This window comes from Mobula birostris, chromosome 25, assembly GCF_030028105.1.
Source record: "Mobula birostris isolate sMobBir1 chromosome 25, sMobBir1.hap1, whole genome shotgun sequence".
In the NCBI taxonomy this organism is placed as follows: domain Eukaryota; kingdom Metazoa; phylum Chordata; class Chondrichthyes; order Myliobatiformes; family Myliobatidae; genus Mobula; species Mobula birostris.
In genome coordinates, this window is record NC_092394.1 from 45,699,664 (window position 1) to 45,720,140 (window position 20,477).

General features: G+C 43.5%; 1 protein-coding gene across 1 annotated transcript in view; it reads left to right on the forward strand.

The window, feature by feature from the left end:
* Positions 1-20,477, forward strand: part of bckdk (branched chain ketoacid dehydrogenase kinase) — a 72,468-nt gene that overhangs the window by 27,722 nt on the left and 24,269 nt on the right. The window contains exon 8 of the mRNA XM_072242824.1: positions 9,505-9,633. Within this exon, the coding sequence (XP_072098925.1) occupies positions 9,505-9,633 (129 nt within the window). The remainder of the gene's footprint in view (positions 1-9,504; positions 9,634-20,477) is intronic.

The window sequence follows — 20,477 nt, forward strand, 5'->3', positions numbered from 1 at the left end:
TGCCTGGAGTTGATGTAGGCTTGATGGGCTGAAGGGGGTCCTATCTTGATTCTATCTTGACTGCCACATGTTCTGGCTTGCTGCCAAAAATCTCTTAAAAACCATTTGCAGTGTGAAAGTGGTTCCAGCACCCGTTTTGGGGCCCCACAGAGCCAAGCAGCTTTGAGGCAGCAGAGAAATGTGTGGTGAATCATAGCAGTTGCATTGCAGAGACGTGAGCAAGCACACAGTGAATGTTTGCTGGAAGTGCAGTCGTTAGGCAGAATGTGACGTCAGGCAGTGTGGAACATTGAATTGAAGCCAGGCTTCTTTATTTGTTTTCCCCAGCCAAACTCCCGCCCCTAGCCTCAAGATTGAATGTGCACTGGGTGACAGGAAGGACAAATTGTCCCCACCAAGCACCAGACGGCACCATCCCATCATCAGACATGATGGGGCCTGCTGATTTCATCTGGCTGTTGCTATGATTTCTCAAATGTTTTGTGCTTTCTGCACAGGCTTCCAGTTTTATTATATTTTGATCACTCTCTGGTGCTTTATATGTGATGTTTTTCAAACTGCAGCTGTTGTTAATTACGGAGCAAGCCAGTGACAGTGCAGTGTCCTACTGACAGAAAATAAATGTTACTGCTGATTGTGGGTAAAATACTGATTAAGAACTGCACCCTCTTTGGATTGTGCCCTGCGCTCTTTAATAAACAGCATCACAACAATTTACCATTAATTGAAGTAAAACCAGGGGGAAAAAGAGAGCAGGAAAGGTGTTGGAGAAGGTTGTTTAGAGGCACAGCCTCTGTGAACTAAGTAACCTCTGACTGTGCTGCTCTACTTGATTGCGTGAAGGTTGAGTGGGGCCAAGAAAAGAAGAGTAGTAATAGGCCACCCAGCCCCCCGAGCCTGTCCGATCATTCAGAGGTTCAGAGAGATCATGGTTGATCTGCCCCAGAATTCGTCTTTTTCTCCACCAGTTCCATCCTTTCAAAATAATTATCTGCCTCGAGTGCCTGAGCCTCCTCCAAGAGGACCACAGCTTTGTGGTTTGGAAGCTTGTGTCCCTCGATGACCTGGAGAGTAATGTTGGCTGGAGTCAGGCCCTTGTGCTTTGACCTGTTTGGCATGGGTGGCCCTACCAAGAGCCAAAGTGTAGAGGCCACTAAGAGTGGTCCACTGGTCCTCCAGGTTTGGGGGTTCAGCTCAGGGCTAACAACGCTGACTCTTTAAAAACAAAAATGATACGGAAACAGCAATGAAGAATCCTTCCACACCCGAGTGTGATGGTATTCCTGAGTCTCCACCAGGGACTTGTGTGACTGACGGTAGTGAAACCAGAGAGGAAGCTACTGACCCGATGAAGGAAGCCCTGAACACCGCCAGAGATCGAGGACCTTCATTTCTGCCCTAAGTGCCAGCAGCGTAACGGGCAGTAATTTAAAAAATTCCAGAGATTTGCCACCGTTGCAAGGTGGAGACACTTTAGATTAGATTATGAGGACACACAGTCCTCGTTTATTGTCATTTAGTAACTTTACAGTTGGAATTAAGAATATATTTACAACAATTTTAATTAGAATGCAGACCTCCGGTGACGTGTGTGATGATATTTGGATGTTGTAGTTTGAGTTCAGTGATAACCATGGGGAATGGTGCTAATTTCCACTAAGCTCTTCGATCACACAATTAACAACCTGGGCTGATGTGGTAACGGGCAGGGTGGGGCTGAATTAAAAATCAGTCCACTGAGGACATTGGCCTTGCTGTCAGAGCTTGGAATATTTTTCTCCAGTTGAGTGGTCACTTTGACTCCATGGATATTTCTGTGCTCCAGACCTGGTTCTTCTTGATTCCACCGTGGCCATAGTCCACAACTGCTGGATGGCAAATGCCCATTCCACTCATCGAATAGCCACAGAAACTTGTGGATCAATACACAACGTGCAAAGGCTTGGCCATGTTTTTGACATGACCTCCTTATCTGTGCCAGTGAGTGCTTTCCAGTACTTTCCTATCCTACTGCTGGACATTCTTTATTCGTTACATTTGTTTGATTTTCTTTTAAGGCAAGGTGTTTTAAAAAAAACACCATCAGGATTCCATTTCACCCAAGAGTCGAGAGGCCCGAGGGCACTTATCAGTTTAGCTAATCACTGGCAAACTGTAATGTGTAGTAAACAAATTCTGAGCAGAGTCGAGTCGAGTCTGGTCTGTTCTGTGTGAGGTCAGATACGTGTGCAGTGTATAGCTCAGAAAATCAGATTCAGATTTAATATCACTAACGTGTGTTATGAAATTTGTCAACATTAGGGCGGCAGTACAATGAAATAAGAGGAATAAATAAGAGGAAAAACAAAGTTACTGTAAGTTAGTGAGTTATAATAACGTCTTAAAAAAAAAGGCATTTGTTAGTCTTGCGAGACCATGGATCTGTGCCTGGAAAGTCTTCACTCTCCAGGGCGCAGGCCTGGGCAAGGTTGTATGGAAGACCAGCAGTTGCCCATGCTGCAAGTCTCCCATCTCCACGACACCAATGTTGTCCAAGGGAAGGGCATTAGGATCCATACAGCTTGGCACCGGTGTTGTCGCAGAGCAATGTGTGGTTAAGTGCCTTGCTCAAGGACACAACACGCTGCCTCAGCTGGGGCTCGAACTCACGACCTTCAGGTGGCTAGTCCAATGCCTTAACCACTTGGCCACGTGCCCACATCAATAATGTCTATTAAATAGTTAAGCGAAAGTAAGTAGCGCAAAAATAACAACTTTAAAAAAAAGTAAACATGAGAAAATCTGCAGATGCTGGAAAGTCAAGCAACACACCAAATGCTGGTGGAACACAGCAGGCCAGGCAGCATCTCTAGGAAGAGGTACAGTCGACATTATAGGCCGAGACCCTTCGTCAGGACTAACTGAAAGAAGAGCTAGTAAGAGATTTGAAAGTGGGAGGGGGAGATCCAAAATGATAGGAGAAGACAGGAGGGGGAGGGATGGAGCCAAGAGCTGGACAGGTGATTGGCAAAAGGGATACAGAGTTGGAGAAGGGGGAGGATCATGGGGCAGGAGGCCTAGGGAGAAAGAAACGGGGGGGGGGTTTCCCCATCTATGTGTGGAAAATTATAATCTCCCACAATCACAACCTTGTGCTTACTACAAATATCTGCTATCTCCTTACAAATTTGCTCCTCCAATTCTCGCTCCCCATTAGGTGGTCTATAATTCACCCCTATAAGTGTTACTACACCTTTCCCATTCCTCAATGCCACCCAAATAGCCTCCCTAGATGAGTCCTCTCATCTATCCTGCCAAAACACCGCTGTAATATTTTCTCTAACAAACAATGCAACACCTCCCCCTCTTGCCCCTCCGACACTATCACACCTGAAGCAACAAAATCCGGGAATATTTAGTTGCCAATCACAGCCCTCCTGCAACCATGTTTCACTAATAGCTACAACATCATATTTCCAGGTATCAATCCATGCTTCTTCCCTCCCCCTCCTGTCTTCGATCATTTCGGATCTCCCCTCTCCCTTTCAAATCTCTTACTACCTCTTCTTTCAGTTAGTCCTGAGAAAGAGTCTCAGCCCGAAACATCGACTGTACCTCTTCCTAGAGATGCTGCCTGGCCTGCTGCGTTCCACCAGCATTTTGTGTGTGTAAGTTTAAAAAAAAAAGTAGTGAGGTGGTGGTCATAGGTTTAATATCAATTTAGGAATCGTATGGCAGAGGGGAAGAAGCTGCTCCTGAATCATCAAGTGTGTGCCTTCAGGCTTCTGTACTTCCTTCTCGATGGTAACAATGAGAAAAGGGCATGACTTGGGTGGTGGGGATCCTTAATGATGGATGCTGCCTCCCTAAGGCATAGCTCTTTGAAGGTGTCTTGCTTACTGCATGGAGCTGACTAATTTCACAAGTTTCTCCAACTTAGTTCGATCTTGGTCAGTAGTTCTGCGCGCCCCCCCCCCCCCATACTAGACGGTGATTTAGCCAGTCAGAATGCTTTCCATGGTACATTTGTAGAGATTTTTGAGTGCTTTAGTTGACAAACCAAATCTCTTCAAACTCCTAATGAAATATAACCACTGTCTTGCTGCTTTTAAAGCTGCATCGATATGTTGCATCCAGGTTAGGTCCTCAGAGATATTGACTCCCAGGGGCTTGACATTGCTCAATCTCTCCACCTGATCCTTCTGAGGATTGGTTTGTATTCCCTCGTCCTACTCTTTCTGAAGTCCACAATCAGCTCTTTGGTCTTGCTGATGTTGAGTGCAGGGTTGTTGCTGCGACACCACTCAGCTAACTGGTATATCTCCTGTACGCCCTTTTGTCCACATCTGAAATGCTGCCAGCAATAGTTGCATCAGCCAATTTTCAGATGGTGTTTTGAGCTATGCCTAGCCACACAGTCATGGGTGTGGAGAGAGTAGAGCCGTGGGCTAAGCACGCAGTCCTGTGGAGTGCCAGTGTTAATTGTCAGCAAGTTGGAGATGTTATTCCCTATCCACACAAATTGTGGTCTTCAGGTTAGGAAATCGAGGATCTAGTTGCAGAGGCCCAGGTTCTGTATCTTTTCGAGATGGACTGTAGGAATGATGGTGTTAAATGCTGAGCTATAGTCAGTTGGTCCTATATGAGTAAACGGTGAAAAGGTCTTCTCTGTACGAACATTGCAGGGGTTTGTGGATGAGGGGGAGTGACTCCACAATGGAGATAGTTGATTGAGACGGGCACAGTGGGAGTGGTGTTTATATAACTGTAGGGAGGATCACTGACTCTGGGGATCATTAAGTGGGACATTGAACTGTATAGACATATGGCAGGATGTTGACTTTGGAGATGATCAGAAAAATGGGAACTCAAATGAGAGTGAACAGTGAGGATAGGCAAGAGGAGTGTGTGGAGGCAATTCTGAACTATAAAAACTTGTCACAAGACTTGTTCAGAAGAACCTGAATGCCGGAGACATCAGTTAGCAACATTGGGTCCTTTGATGCCAAAATAAATCTCAAAACCTCTGGTTAAGGTGTACTTCAGTATGTAGGACCCACTCTCCTTGTTCAACACATTTTTACACAAATAAAATGAAACTGATCATTTCATGTCATTCTTTGTGGTTAGTTTTATTAATGCATGCACGAAGGACTAGGATTTAAATCTCAGGGATTGCATTGACAATCTTTTTCAAAAAAATAAAAACTTCAGTAAGTAACACACAGGAGCTGAACTGTGCAGTAGAATCTGTGGACCATTATCTACAATAACAGCATTACCCTCTATGGAATCTTGCTGTTCACCAGTAAGCTGCCTTGTTTATTCACTACAGTATTGACACATCAAATGTACTCCAGTGTAGGTGTTCTTGTACATAAGTCACTGAAAGCAAGCATGCAGGTACAGCAGGCAGTGAAGAAAGCTCATAGCATGCTGGCCTTCATAACAATCCTTGTTTCCAATATAAACACAGGTCCACAACTTCAGGATGTTTTGGGTACTTCACAACACTGGAGTAAATTTGAAGTGAGAATATTGAATTGAATAATTGAGGGCAGGAGAATGAGGGAGATTTGCTTGGGTGACAAAATGAAGTGGTATAAATGGGTGAATGCAAACAGGCTCCCCACCCCAGAGGCTGGGTGAGATTAGAACTAGATACATACTTTATTGATCCGAAAGGAAATTACCGTGTCACAGTAGCATTACAAGTGCACAGATATGCAAATATTAGGAGAGAAGTATAAAGAATAAAAAAATAAATCGTCTCAAACAGTTTAGCTGAGGTGGGGGGGGGGGTGGTCATCACTTCCCCAAATATACATTGACTCACTCTCAGCCATTAGGCTCTATAATAAGAATGATCTCTGAAGCAGTGTATTAGTCTGTTACTAAAAGTGCTCCTCTGTTCAGCCAAGGTGGCATGCAGAGGGTAGGAAACATTGTCCAGAATTGCCAGGATTTTCCATAGGCTCCTTTGTTGTACCACAGCCTCCAGTGTGTCCAGTTTGACTCCTATAACAGAGCCAGTCTTTCTAATCAGTTTATTGAGCCTGTTGATGCCATTGCCCCAGCACACCACCACATAAAAGATTATATTGGCCACAACAGGTTGGTGGAACATGTGAAGGAGAGGTCTACGTACTCCGAAGGACCTCAGTCTCCTCAGAAAGTGGAGGTGATTCTGGCCCTTCTTGTACACAGTCTCTGTGTTGGTGCTCCACTCAAGTCTGTCATCCAGGTGCATCCCCAGATACTTGTAGGTTCTCACCACATCCACGTCCTCATCATCAATAGTAACAGAGACCAGTGCAGGCTTAGTCTTCCTAAAGTCCATCACCATCTCCTTTGTCTCACTGATGTTGAGCTGCAGATGATTCAGCTTCCATCATTTTACAAAGTCCTCCACCAGGGCCTTGTGTTCGTCCTCCTGTCCTCCCTTTATAAACCCAACCATTGCTGAGTCATCAGAGAATTTCTGCAGATGTCATGACTGGGTGTTGTGTCTGACGTGTGGGGTGTACAATGTGAACAGGAAGGGGGCCAGTACTGCTTATAGCCATGTCTGTCACACAGCTCTGAAGCTGCACCTGCTGTGGTCTGGCATTTAGGTAATCCATTATCCAGGATACAATGGAAGCGCCATTCAGCATTGAGCAGAGCTTTTTCCCCAGTAATGAGGGCTGTATGGTATTGAAAGCACTTGAGAAATCAAAAACTATTATCCTCACAGTGCTGCCCTGCCTATGATAGGCAAACTACAGGGGATCGAGGGCTGATCTGACCAGGGGTCAGAGGTGAGCCAGGACCAGCCTCTCTTGGGTCTTCATGATGTTTGAGATCAGAGCCACTGAATGGTAGTGATTCAAGACTTCCGGTTCGCCTTTCTTGGGTACTGGGATCACACATGGTGTTTTCCACACAGTCGGAACCCTTTTCCAGATTGAAAATGCGCTGGAGAACTCCACACAGCTGCTCAGCACACTCCTTCAGGACCTTGGGGTTCACATCATCCGGTCCCAATACTTTTCCCTGTCTCAGTTTCCCCAGAGCCCTTCTCACCTGCTCAGTAGTGAAGGTGAGTCGGTGATGGCTGGAGAGTTGGTGGAAGGTGGGGGGCAGGGGGAGGTGAAGATCGGGACGATATGTCAAAGTTTAGGGTGAAATGTGAAATACTTAGGGGAACCTGAGCGGGAACTACTTTAGTCAGGGGGTGGTATGAGTGTGGAATGAGATGCTAGAGGAAATGGTAAATGTATGGTCAATTGCATCATTTAAGAGAATTTTGGATTGGTACATGGATGAGAGTCTTGAGGGGTAGGCCTGACTGCAGGTGGATGTGACTAAGCAGAAGATATTGATAGGGGCTAGATGGGCTGAAGGGCCTGTTTCTGTGGAGTAGTGCTCTGTGACTGATTCTAAATGTGTTCTGTTTTGCGTGGCTTCGCTTCTCCAGTCCCTCCTATGTTGGTGTAGTGAAGAGTCACATCTAAGTGTGTGAGAAAGACATTTGAAATGTAAGTTCTCATTTGTTGGGAGCAGATCGGTGTGGATAATTTGTGCTATTCCAACTTGCACTGATTTTCTACAAATGCTTATGTTGGGGGTGGCGCCCCTTAAGAGCATTCATTGATATCAAAATTATCAGGGTCTTCGTACGGACCCCGTCAGACCAGTCTCCAGAAGTGCAGCAGTTCTTAGTGACAGAGGACTCTTAGAATCATGTTTTGTTAGCATATTTAAGAACCTGGGTTTTATTGTCTTCAGTGTTTTGTCTTTACTAACAAGAGAGACTATCGGGGGGCGGGGGTAACATTGACCCCCCCCCAAACATTAATTCTGAACAAAATTAGTTTAGATCAGTTTTTTTTTCTCATTGAAAAACTTGAAGACAAACTTCAGATGGCCCACTGTGCATAAATTATTACTGATAATCACTTAATTACTTTTGGTTAAATTTGGCCATCAAATCGATACTGAATCTTGGGATAATTTTCCGCAAAGGTGAAAGGTAATTTCCTTTAATGACCTTACCTCGTGCTCCCCACGTGCAGAGTGTGGTGACTTCGAAATTCAATTAGACTAACATCTGGAGTCTGTTCCTCTGGCCAACCAGATCATCACTGACGTAACCATATACATGTACTCCATATCTCTTGGTATACTTGGGTCAGTAAAAGTTAATAAAATTCGGATTTTAAGTTAATAGGTAACTAACTGGGATCAATGCAGTTTGTGTACATTTTAAGGAAGGAACAGATTGAAACTTGCGGTATTATGCTCAAAACTGTGAGCAAAGCTTTCAGTGAAGCACTTAAAAATATTCAGGAGTTTATATTTAGAAGTCAATTTCAAAATCACACACACAGAAGAGTGCAATACAGGATCAGGCCCTTCAGCCCATTATGCTTGTGCTGAAAGTGATTCCAAATGAAACTCACCCCTTCTGCCTGCACCTGATCCACATCCCCCCATCCCCTACCTATCCATGTGTCCACTGTATGTGAGGTGAGGGCCTCCGTCGGTCAGAGTTGACCATGGATATTGTGTCCTGGCTGTCTAGATACACAAGCCAGGACAGTGCGATATGGAGAGCAGACTTGCCAATGTAGCAAGCTTTCCCTCTCCATGCATCTGATGAACCCAAAGGAACGGCGGAGACCGATGCAGTTTGGTACTAGAAGCGTGGCAGGAGTTGCCGGTCAGCGTTGAACTCAACGTAGGACTCCAGCTCCGGACTTTTCCCACACGAAGCCGTCCCCGTGAGTGGGTATAGCCACAGGGCAGCAGAGGTTTGAGATCAGAGTTTTCCTTCTGTTAAATGAGCCACCAACAACGACTGACAAGCCCCACCTGCTGTATGTAAAACCTTCTTAAACACCACTATCAAATATGCTTCCACTCCCAGCGTTGGCAGCCCATTCCAGGCATTGATCTCTCTTCCCAATAAAAAAAAATTGCCTCACACATCCCCTTTTAAACTCCTCCCCCCCACCTTATAGCTATTCCCTCTGGAATTTAATATTTCTACCTGTAGGGGTAAAAAGTACTGACAGCCTTAACATCTATAACCCTCTCATAGCTTTATAAACTTCTATCAGGCCTCCCTCAGCCTCCAGTGCTCCAGAGAAAACAACTCCTTGGTCCAACCTCCAGCTGATTCCTAGCAAACCCCTCCTGAACCCTTTGAAAAGCCTCCATGTCCTCCCTGTAATGGGCTGATCAGAGGTACATGTCATTCTCCAAAGTGCAGCCCAACCAAAGCTTTATACAACTGTGCCAGGCCTTCCTGGTTCTTGTACTCGATGCCCTTTGTGATGAAGATAACCATACCCTGCACTGTCTTCGCCACTCTTGTCTGCTTTCTAGGTGTGGCATTGGCTCCTAAGATACCTTCGTACATAAACACCAGAATGTAGTAATATTCCTCACCCCCCCTGTCTATAGAGATTGCATGGGCAGCCCAGAGTTCAATGTAAAAACAGGTTGTTTGAATGAGTTTGTTTCCCCTCCTTTCTCCAGGCGACTGTGTGAGCATCAGTACGGCAGCTCCCCTCGGGTGCGGATAAACGGCCACGTAGCGGCAAGGTTTCCCTACATCCCCCTGCCGTTGGACTACATTCTGCCTGAACTGCTGAAGAATGCAATGAGGTGAGTTCAGCCTCTCGGTGATGATGGTGATGATGGTGTTGCTGCTGCTGTTGCTAGGGGTGATCATGCACTGAGGCTGAGGGTGGCGGATTGTGTAGAATAATCCCGCATGACACAGGAAGCTCCATTCAGTCACTGTGCGGCACCGCTGGTTGTCCAGCTGCGCTTTCTTCTGGAACCAATCCACTGGTCGGCAGCGAGGATAAGATCATACCCACGTTATGATTAGAGTTCTCACTCAGATCCTGTTACTTAAAGAATCCCTAGAAGACGAGATCCCCAACCCACCTCAAAACTGGCAGATTTCAACATGGTTAAGTGGGAAGTTATTTTTAAAAAAAAGTAAATTGCAACAGAGATTTTTGAGTTTTTGTTCAAGTAGATCTCAAAAGTATATTACTCGGGTACCAAGGAAAACAAAAAAAAAGTGTGTTTGATTTTATAACGGGCGCTAGATTACAAGGAGGGAGCGAGTTTGTATGCCGCTGTGGTGCTGGCTGGATTACCTCTGCTGTATTATGTACAGATCTGGGCTCCATACATGCAGAAGGTGGCAGATGGTATCAGGAGTTGATCATTGAAGATGGTTACATGTTGTTTCACAAAATCCATAATACAGATGCCTGGATTCTGAAATAAAACCAGAAAATGGTATAGTCAAACTCCAGTAACGGACCCAGTTCCCATTCTCCCTCAAACATATCAGGGCCCTCTCTCTCTTTCGGACCTTGATTCCCACACTCCACTTAAATTTACCAGGACCCTTCTCCTTGATGCCTACCAGCTGCCTGGCATCTGAATTCAGGAACACCCAAGTGCAAATCGTTCCACCATTGGCACTGTGCCAATGCTCTTGATATTAAATGTCTGCTGGCCCAGGCTGTTTCTGCCACAAACAACATTCACTCAACTTTGATCACTCAACCTACCTGGCAACCTATCTTTATTCTTGGATCGTTTTTACTTTTTCCTTTGTTCTTTTTTAACTCGTTCATTGTTTTTGATAAGACCAGCATTTATTATCCATTCCTAATTCCTAAAGTAGTGAAACCACAGCGTTGAAGATAGTCTTATAACGCTTTGGTTTGGGTGTTCCTGGATTCAGACACTAGGTAGCCAATAGACATCAACTTCTGTAGTTGAGCCATATCTCATACTAAGGAAGATGGTGGATGTTGTTTGAGGTCAGTCCTAGGACGTGTGAAGGGGTTCCTCCGAGCGGTCCAGTTTTTCTTCTCTCCAGTGACCTTCCTTCAATCAAAAGGTCTGGAGTGGAGATGTCTGCTGATGGCTGTGCACCTTCAATTGCATTCACAACTCCCCAGTAAATTAATTTGTCCTCTCCTGCACACAGCAAGACAAAAACTCTACTCGGAGGGGAAGGTAAGTGGAAAATGCCAGGCAGTGACCATTCCCAACAGGTGAGTTTGACTGCCTTGCCTTGACATTCAGTGGCACCGAGTTCCCTGCCAATAGCACGCTGAGAAAGACCATTGATCAGAAAACTAACTGCACTAGTCACATAAATGCGGTGGCTCAAGGAGAGCATCAGAAATGGACTCTTCTGTAGTGGGTGACCCAACTTCCCGTACCCCAAAGCCCTTCCATTATCCATGAGAGACAAGTAAGGAGTACAATTGAATACACTCCACTTGTTTGGATGAATTCAGCTCTGACAACATTTAAAAGTTCAAAACCATCCTGATTCTAACAAAACAGGTGCCTTCATTGATGCCCCACTTGTTAATCTGTCAATTTATTTCCTCTTCCACTGGGACACAGAGGTTGGAACATTGTTCTGTTATAAAGTGCCATTTAGTTTCTCATAGCTCTCCCCAGCCTGCTTACCAAGAAGTCAGGCTTCAGGTACACAAGAACACCACTAACTGTTCATTCCCCTCCAAGGTGCGCACTATTCTGACTTGTAAATGTGTCGCCGTTCCCTCGATGTCATTGGAATGCTTTCCCCCACTCCATTCTGTGAGCTGCTTCACCAGGATGGCAGCAGGAGCTTAAGAGGGCAGCTCGGCTCCTTCGCAAAGGTAGTTAGAGATGGACAGAGAGTGATGACCTTGTCTGCAGCAGCCAAATCCTGAAAAATGAAAGTTTTTCACAAAAACAACATAACTTTTTAAAGCATCTTAATTAGGCAGCAGTCTTAGATCAGGAGATGGGGAATATTATTGAACCCAGTGGAGGTTGTTTAAAATAAGTACTAAAGAGGGGAAATTGAGACAGGGAGGAATTAACAGAAAAGTAAGAGCTTCTTTAAGTGGGTGAGAAGGAAGTGAGCAGCTCTGGTAAATATTGCCCCCTTTCAGAATGAGACTGAGAGCTTAATCATGAGAAGTAAGTGGCTGGGAATTTGAATAAATATTTTATATTTAACCTCATGGCAGAAGATGCTTTAAAGGATCCAAATTAGAAGCCAAAAGGGATAGAGAAACTGAAGATAGTCACTGGTACTTGAGAAAAAGTAGCAGACAGGTTGGTGGGACTAAATCTTGATGTCCTCTGGACTTGCCGTTCTGTGTTCTGGGGTCAGCAAGGGTTTGATTTGTTATAATCATAGGATATTCCCTAGATTGTGGTTTCCCAATTTAATTAAGCAAGGGGTTCGTGGACCGCGAGTTGCGAATACAATCTCTAGATTCTGGAAGCTTTCCAAAGGATTTGAAACTGCAAATGTAATGACTCTATTGAGGAAGAAAAGAAGGTGGTAAACAGGAAACTACAGGCCATTTAGTCAGTCATGAGGGAAATGTTGCAATCTGATTAAGAAAATCATAATACAATTAAGCAAATCGTTATTGTTTCATGGTAGGGAAATGGCATTTGACAAACTTAACAGATTTCTTTGAGATTGTAACAGCCGGGGCAGATGGAGGCGAACCAGTAGATGTGATGTATTTGGATTCACTCAAGGTATTGGCTAAGTTGACACTAAAAGACTCCACCCCACTCATGGCTCTGATGGTAACAGCTCAACATGGAGTGAAGGTTGGCTAACTATTGGGAAAACAAAGTCAGAATAAATGGATCTGAAGCTTGCAGAGTGTCACCCTATCAATGTTTGCAGTCAATATTACTGACGAGGTGAAGGTAGCCAGATCTATGAAGGATCAGTTATGGGGAACACATAAACAATCAGCAAAGGAAAATATGTTAAATAAATGAATCAAAATCTGGCAGATGTGGGGACGTAAGTTATCTACATGGTTTCTCATTTTATTTCTTCTGTTTCCACAGTCTGAGGCTATCTGGCCCATCAAGTCTGTGCTAGCTCTGAGTGCACCCATCAGTCTGATTTCCTACTAATTAACTTGTAACCTATTCTCTCTCCCATTACTACCAAATCTCCTGGATTGTGCTGCCTACAAATTAGCAAAGCTTACCCTACTCAGTTAAGCAGCCCACGGTACCTGTGTGGGATGTGGAAGGAAACAGGAAACGCAGATGGTGACGGGGATAATGTGCACTGACGGCACCCAAAGTCACCCAAGGATTGCTGGAACTGCAGGCAAAAGTCTATTACTTACATGGAGAGAGGCCACAGAATGCAGCTGTAGAAAGGGTTTGTGTGTCCTTCTTCATGAAGGACAGAAAACTGGGAGAGCAAGTAATTAGGAAGGCAAATGGAACATTGGTCACTTTTGCAAGGTGATAAAGTTTGAAAGTTTTGCTACATTGGTAAGACTGTGACTGGCATCTCTTAAAAGTCCTTAATATTTCTTCCTCTACCACCACCCCAGGCAATGCATTCTAGGCACCCACCATTCACTGTGGGGGGTGGGAGGGAACTTGACCCTCACATCTCCTCTGAAATTACCCCTTCTCACCTTTAAATGCATGCCTTCTGGTATTAGACATTTCAACACAAAAATTATGGTCTTTTTACTCTATCTATGCACCTCATAAACCTCTATCAGATCTGCCCTCAGCCTCTGCAGCTCCAGAGAAAACAACCCATATTTATCCAAGCTGTTATTATAGAACAAGCCCTGTAATGTAGGCAGCATCCTGGTAAACCTCTTCTGCACCCTCTCCAAAGCGTCTTGTCCTTAACAGTGTACTGTCTAACTGCAGTACATTTGACCTACTGTTACAAGAATCACCCCTTGTAATAGTGATCAGGGAGGCACAGAGAGAATCTGTAATTGCCGACAAGAAACTTTATTGTCTCAAGGGAAGAACACGGTAATTTACACAAACAAGTACCTGTGTGCACACCTACTATGTTTCCCTGAACAGTCAAGGAACAGAAAATATAATGCCAGTTAAATAGGAGTTTCTGCTGCTGACCACATGTTCCTTGTGGTCCTGTTTCGACCCTTCTCAACGGTGAGGTCCTCCTCATCCGCGATGGTTTTCTCCTACACAGTTACCGCTGCCAGCATACTTGAAGCATCTGCTTTTGTATTCATTCCTTACTAATTCAAATAGTACATCCTAGTGTCATTGGTCTATAAGGTCATGCGTCTGACCTTTACCATCGTTGTATTGGCTCTGCTCCAGGCCGGCGTCCATTTATTGCCGTCTTCCCAGCAGGTGATAATCGGTAATTTATGGCTCTTTATTTCCTCAGTCGGCAACCAGCTTGAATCACACAGAACGGATACAGACCCACAGTCCTAAACCTGCATTTTATATCCAACCAAAGAACACCTCACAAATAACTTCTTATTTGGAAATGACCTCTAGTCCAGCAGATGACTTAGAGCATCATTATGTCGACTGTAAAACACTGATTAAGCCAAGCGACTTACTGACAAAATGGAGAACACAGTCCCTTCATAAAATGGCAGCCTCAATCTCCTCCCTTATGGCAAGAACAAAGGCAATTGGTCTGTCTGCTACTGCTGTCCTTGATTCATTCGAATTCACGGATTTGTAGACTGTAGTTCCTCCTGGCCAACATCTCCCTCCTCTTGATCAAAAGATATTTGTCTTAGGATCAGCATCCTCCTCTATTCTGTTGACTACTCATTGGACTGCCATGAACCCCCAGGAGCTGTGCGACACTTAAATTATACAAAGATAAAAGGTACCATTTTCTTACTGAATTCATATACTCTGTATACAGACAATCGGCTTCTCTGTATTACAAAACCATCATCGTCTTCCCTTTGCACAACTTCAGCCTTCCACCTTCTAAGCTGATGCGCATTAAACAATACGATTATCAGCCTACATAAAATTGACATTACCACAGCATGCGATACTTCCCTCACATTTCATCCCTAATTCCAAAATTTATCCCATGAACTGTGTTGCTCCGTATTTCAATTGCTTCATCAGCATGTCCTGATAACTTTTGTGTGTCTAATCCATTGATGGATTATCTCCTTTGCCTCTTCCACAACTCGTGTCCAGTCTGCAGTCCAATGAGGAATCAGTGGCTTCTTGGTAGCAACATTGGCCCACAAATATCAATCTGTATCCATTCGTAGGGTTGGAAGATTTTCCTTCAATACCTTCTCCACTGCTGGTTGTGGCAAAGTTCGTCCTCCAATAGTCATGTAGTGTTCTCGTGCTGTGTGTTGAAACTCTGACTAAACACCAAGTTAAACCGGAGCCAATGAAGACAGAGTCGTAGTAAGGTTAACCATTTACTGTTCACTCTTCCACATTAACATCGTATGGTGAAAACTGTAGAGGAAAAAAATACAAACATACAGCGTCTGTTTCATTCTGGAGACCACACATGCTCTCTTTTAGCGAGTGTCTCCAGCCACCCCGAGTATCGGGCGAGGGGGGTCGTGTCAATCCGCCATCGGGCTCGAGCCGACCCCGCGTTTGAAATTGAAAAGCCGGCACGCACACCGCCCCAACCGCCGCTTCCTTTACAGAAACCGCGTTAATATTTTTACCTCAAATACTTTCATAGGAACTCATGGCGTTGCTTCTATAATGTTTCTTTGTGGGTGGACACGGAGCTCTTCACAATCATGCTGCACACATGGCACCCGCCTTCTCACCTTCTCCGAACCGGTAACACATAACATACGGCGAAACCGGAGGTGTCGTCATCGCATGTTGCGATGTACCATAGACAATGAACCCACCCTTGTTAAACTGTATCATAATTATCAACCTTTAACTTTAACTTGAAAATAGTCACAAACAAATCATTTAAAACGTAGACCCAATAAAGTCAAATAAATGCCTTAAGGGCAACACAAGTCAAATCTAAAGTCATGCTCCCACTTGCAACATTATGACTTTCCAAAAGACATGGTTTCCATCCATTGTTGCTGTGGCTATAATATGTCTGTCCCACCAAAGTATATTATAAGAAAAACTCACTACTTACAGGTGGAATAGACAATGAACAATTCTTATAGGTACAAAAAAGACAATCCAGAAGTTTCTATCTTGTCATCTCTTCTGGACAAGCCCAGTGACTTCCCCCTTTGATGACATCTTGATTAGTCTATCCCTTTCCCAGTACCATTCATAACAGCAGCATGTGATGGAGGGTTATTTAAGAGTATCCACTTCTTCTCATGATATTTGCCCAGATTATTAACGCTTTTCAAAGAGTAGGTTAAACTACTTCCATGTCGGGGAATATGAAATATCACACTGACATAAAACCTTACTTTATCATAATTACGGGTACTCAGTCATCTATTAGTTAGTTAAGATTTCTAATATGACACAAGGGCACTTTTTCCCAGCATTTTGCTTTAGTTGTTCATCTGATACCGGATTTGGTACTTGATGTGAATCAAGTTGTATCCTGATAATTTCCTCCAGTAAAATCCCTCATTTTCTACTGAAGGGACTGTATCTGGTTTAACTCTGCTGTATCTAAAGTATTGACCATTGCAAACCTTGATGCAAACCATGCTTTCACTAATTCTAATAGTCCTCTCTTTTTCTATTTTTGACTGACTTGAACTTACTCCTGCTTAATTGTCTACCAAGAAAATGAGTAAATAAGTGTCTCATTATAAACGAGCATCATTCAGCCACCATTATTCTAGTTAGATTAGAAATTATCTGCACTTGCTGGTACCCTCGTATCAAAGTAACAAATTCCCCTGCATCTCCTAACACTGATCCTAACCCTTTGTATTACGCTGGGTCTCACTACTTTAAGACTCTGGTGTAGTTCCAGCTACTTGAGATTGTGAGGTAGTCAATGTTACATTATTCTCATCACGTCGAATTAAACCTGTAACACACAAGTGTAATTTCTGCTCTTATTTCCAGTTTCAAGTTTTAATCGTAAATTATTTTGAGTCCATATTTTCTATCTGTTTTCTAGCCCATCCAATCCAGGCTCCCAATTGTCTTTGCACTCAAGCTGTCCATCTTTATTTTTCCTATCCAATTTCTTTTCCAGTTAGGGGAGGGAAAACCAACTTTTTTTTTCCTTTTCTTGACAAGACACCTCGAATTCTCAGACTGTGTGAACGTAAAAATTCCTCCTTGGTCAAATCTGTCATCATCTACTTGGAACAGATTTTCCAACCTCAAATCTTCCATGTCAGGGTGACCATGCACGTCGATTGTCAAGTCTTCAAAACTGGGTCATCATGTGCATCAATTGTTACCTGCCAATGGTGATAACCTTCCTGTTCCTCCCCTACCAATTTCAACTGGTTGATGTAGACCATCCAATTTTATCTGGAGAAATCAGTACCCTGTATACTGATATATACCTTGTCTATAATTTTGTAGTGCCCTGCAAACCTTGGATTTAAAAATCAGGTGGGTGAGTGTATTTTAATCGTCACTTTCTCCTGGACTTAATTTTATGGGATCGACTTTTGAGTCAAAAAGTGCCTTGTGTTTTGTAATTGATGGATTGCCACGTAATTGGCTTTTTTCATTATGTCTACCAATTATTGTACTGACAATCCCATCTAATTTGGGTTCTGACAAATCTAATCCTAACAACTCCTCCAACCCTGTTATGTCTCTTCCAATAACGAGTTTATAGGGGGTGTAACCAGTCGATGATGCAACTATATTCCTTATTATCATCAGTACAAAAGGCAAAACTACCTGCCCTGTCGTTCCTTGTCATTGTACGATTTTGGCTGACATTTTTTTTAATGTTTGGTTCATCCTTCCCACTAGATTGTGGTTTATAGGGTATATGTAGTCTCTGTTTGATTCCAAAAAACTGCCATGATATCTTGCATTATCTAGGCTGTGCACGGTGTGCCATAATCTAATTCTATACTCCAAGGTAATGCCCAGTGAGTAAAAATCCTTTACAATAAGATTTTTGCAGTGGCTTTGGCCGTGTTTGTCTTCAGCAGGAAATCTTCCACCCACTTGGTGAAATTGTCTTATCATGACAAGAACATATTTGTACCCTCCTGGGGTGGGTGGCAAAAGTCCAACACAATATATCTGCAAATTAGTCCAAGGCCCTTCCACTGGGCTGGAATGTTGGAGGGCTCCTTTCTTCACATTTCTATCAGGATTATATTGTGCACAAATCAAGCAGTTCTTGATAGTGCTCCATCTTGTCCTTCATCCTAAACCACCAAAGCAACACCTTTATCTTTTCCATGGTGCTTTCGGCTCCCTGGTGTTCCCATAGGTTGTGGGACCAGTGGATCATCTGTCGTCTTCCTCCCTCTGGGACGACAAGCTTCCCTTTATACAGGACTACTCCATCCTACACATATACACCCTTGTACATTTCTGACCCTGCTGCTTCTATTAATTTTTAAAAAATTTTTCATCTTTTTTCTACTCCTCTGTTAAATCTTAACCTGTTGTTCCTAATGCCTTCCCATGTCCCCAATCTGCAGCTACAATTCCTGCTCATCTAAAGCACCTTCATTCATTAACGCGACAGCTTTCTCATTCCTCTCAGGAGATAATTTAGACTGGGCTTTCACCTTTATGACTCTGTATTTTTTCTCCTTTGCTTCTTCAAACATGTACCACAACAGAGCGGCAGATGGGAGGGGCTTTCTGTCAGCTGAGAGAAACCCTCTTTCTTTCCAAAGAGGCAAATGTTCTGTAAGGCTATTATAAACATACATACTATCCAATTGTATGACTGATCTGGATGGCTAACCACATACCACGACTGTCAATTCTGCTGCTTGAGCACTCATGATGTTGGGTAACTTTAAAGCCATACTTTCCCTTCCCTGGCCATCTTCATCCTCTACATATATGCTGCACCCAGTTCTCCTCTCATATCTATACTGATGAGGAACCATCTTAAAAAAAAAGTTTTTTTTTCCTTTTTCTTCCCTTTGTTTGTGTCTTTGTTCTCAGATATTGCTTTCTAACCTCCTTCCACCTCCCCCCCTTATTATTTTCACACAGATGGTCCCTTGGGATCAATTGCTGTGATTTCCTGACGCCCCCCCCCCCCCACTGTGGTTCTCCAGTACAATAAAAACTATCTGCAAGGAAGATAAAACTTTTAATACCTGTTACAGCTATATCTCAACTCTGCAGTGCCAGGGCTGACTGACCAAGACATTTTAATTCAAACATCCAGCAGTAGCTAGATAAATGCTGAAATGCCATTTGGACCAGTCCAAAGTTTAAATTGAACTTCTGTTTGCATTTTACATAACAAGACACTGGTGACTTCAGAATTATTTTTCCAAGGGATCTGAAACTCAAAGTCAATGTTAAAGGCATTGAGCAACATATTTTACATTGTGTAAAAGGAAGCAATTTTGTTAATAAAAGCAACTTTTAGGATTGTTCTCCAAATGTTCCAATCTTTCCAAAATGTTAAATTCAAATTCCAAAATACTGATGAGCAATTTCCCTGAACTACCCTGTTACCTCAGAAACACGGGCATCTCGTTTCTGGAATAGAAGTGCACAAATTTCATTCCCAACCCAGATTACACATGGCCAGTGTGGATTCTGAGTTCCCCTAAAACCAATCCCATGGAATACAAAGAAACACCAAAAACAGACAGGACGAACAAAAATTCACTGTCTTCCTTTAGAACCTTTCACGGGTAACTGCAAAACTTATAACAACGGGTTAATTCCCTCCATGAAGAACTTGCACACATTTTTCAAAGAACAAAGGAAGAGAAAGAAAAGGCTGCTAGGTGGGTGCTCCCAACCCATTAACACATGGGGGGGGGGGTCGATTATATAACCCATCAGAGTGACTGTACCCTTCTTAGTTTTGAGTTCTGCCCATATGGACGCAGTGGAAGACCCCTCCATTACCTCCCATTTGACTGCAGCTGTGATAATGTCCTTGATTAGTATTGCAACTCCCCCATTTCTTTCATCTCCCTCTCTATCTTTTCCAAAATGTTGAAACCCTGGGACATTAAGCACTCATTCCTGTCCCCCTCTCAAACTGAATCTCTGTAATGGCCACATCATAGTTCCATGTACTGATCCATACTCTTAATTTTATCACCTTTACCCATAATTTTAGCACTGAAAACACACACTTCAAACTATCTGACCCATCATGTCTGTTACTTTGCTCTTTTCTAGGGGACAATGCCTCAAGATTCAGGAGAGGAGATTTAGGACGGAGATGAGGAGTAACTGTTTTTCCCAGAGAGTGGTGAATCTGTGGAATTCTCTGCTCAGGGAAGCAGTTAAGGCTTCTTCACTAAGAAACAGTTAGATAGGTTTTTACATAGTAAGGGAATTAAGGGTTATGGGGAAAAGATGGAGCTGAATTTACAGACAGATCAGCCATGATCTTATTGAATGGTGGGGCAGGCTCGATGGGCTGAACGGCCTACTCCTGCTCCTATTTCTTATGTATGTTTCTACTGGCTCTGACATCTGTGTTCTTCTCCATCCCTCCACTTTCTGACTTGACGCTTTGGTTCCCTCCCAGTTTGGGTGCAATCAATCCCTGTTGTACA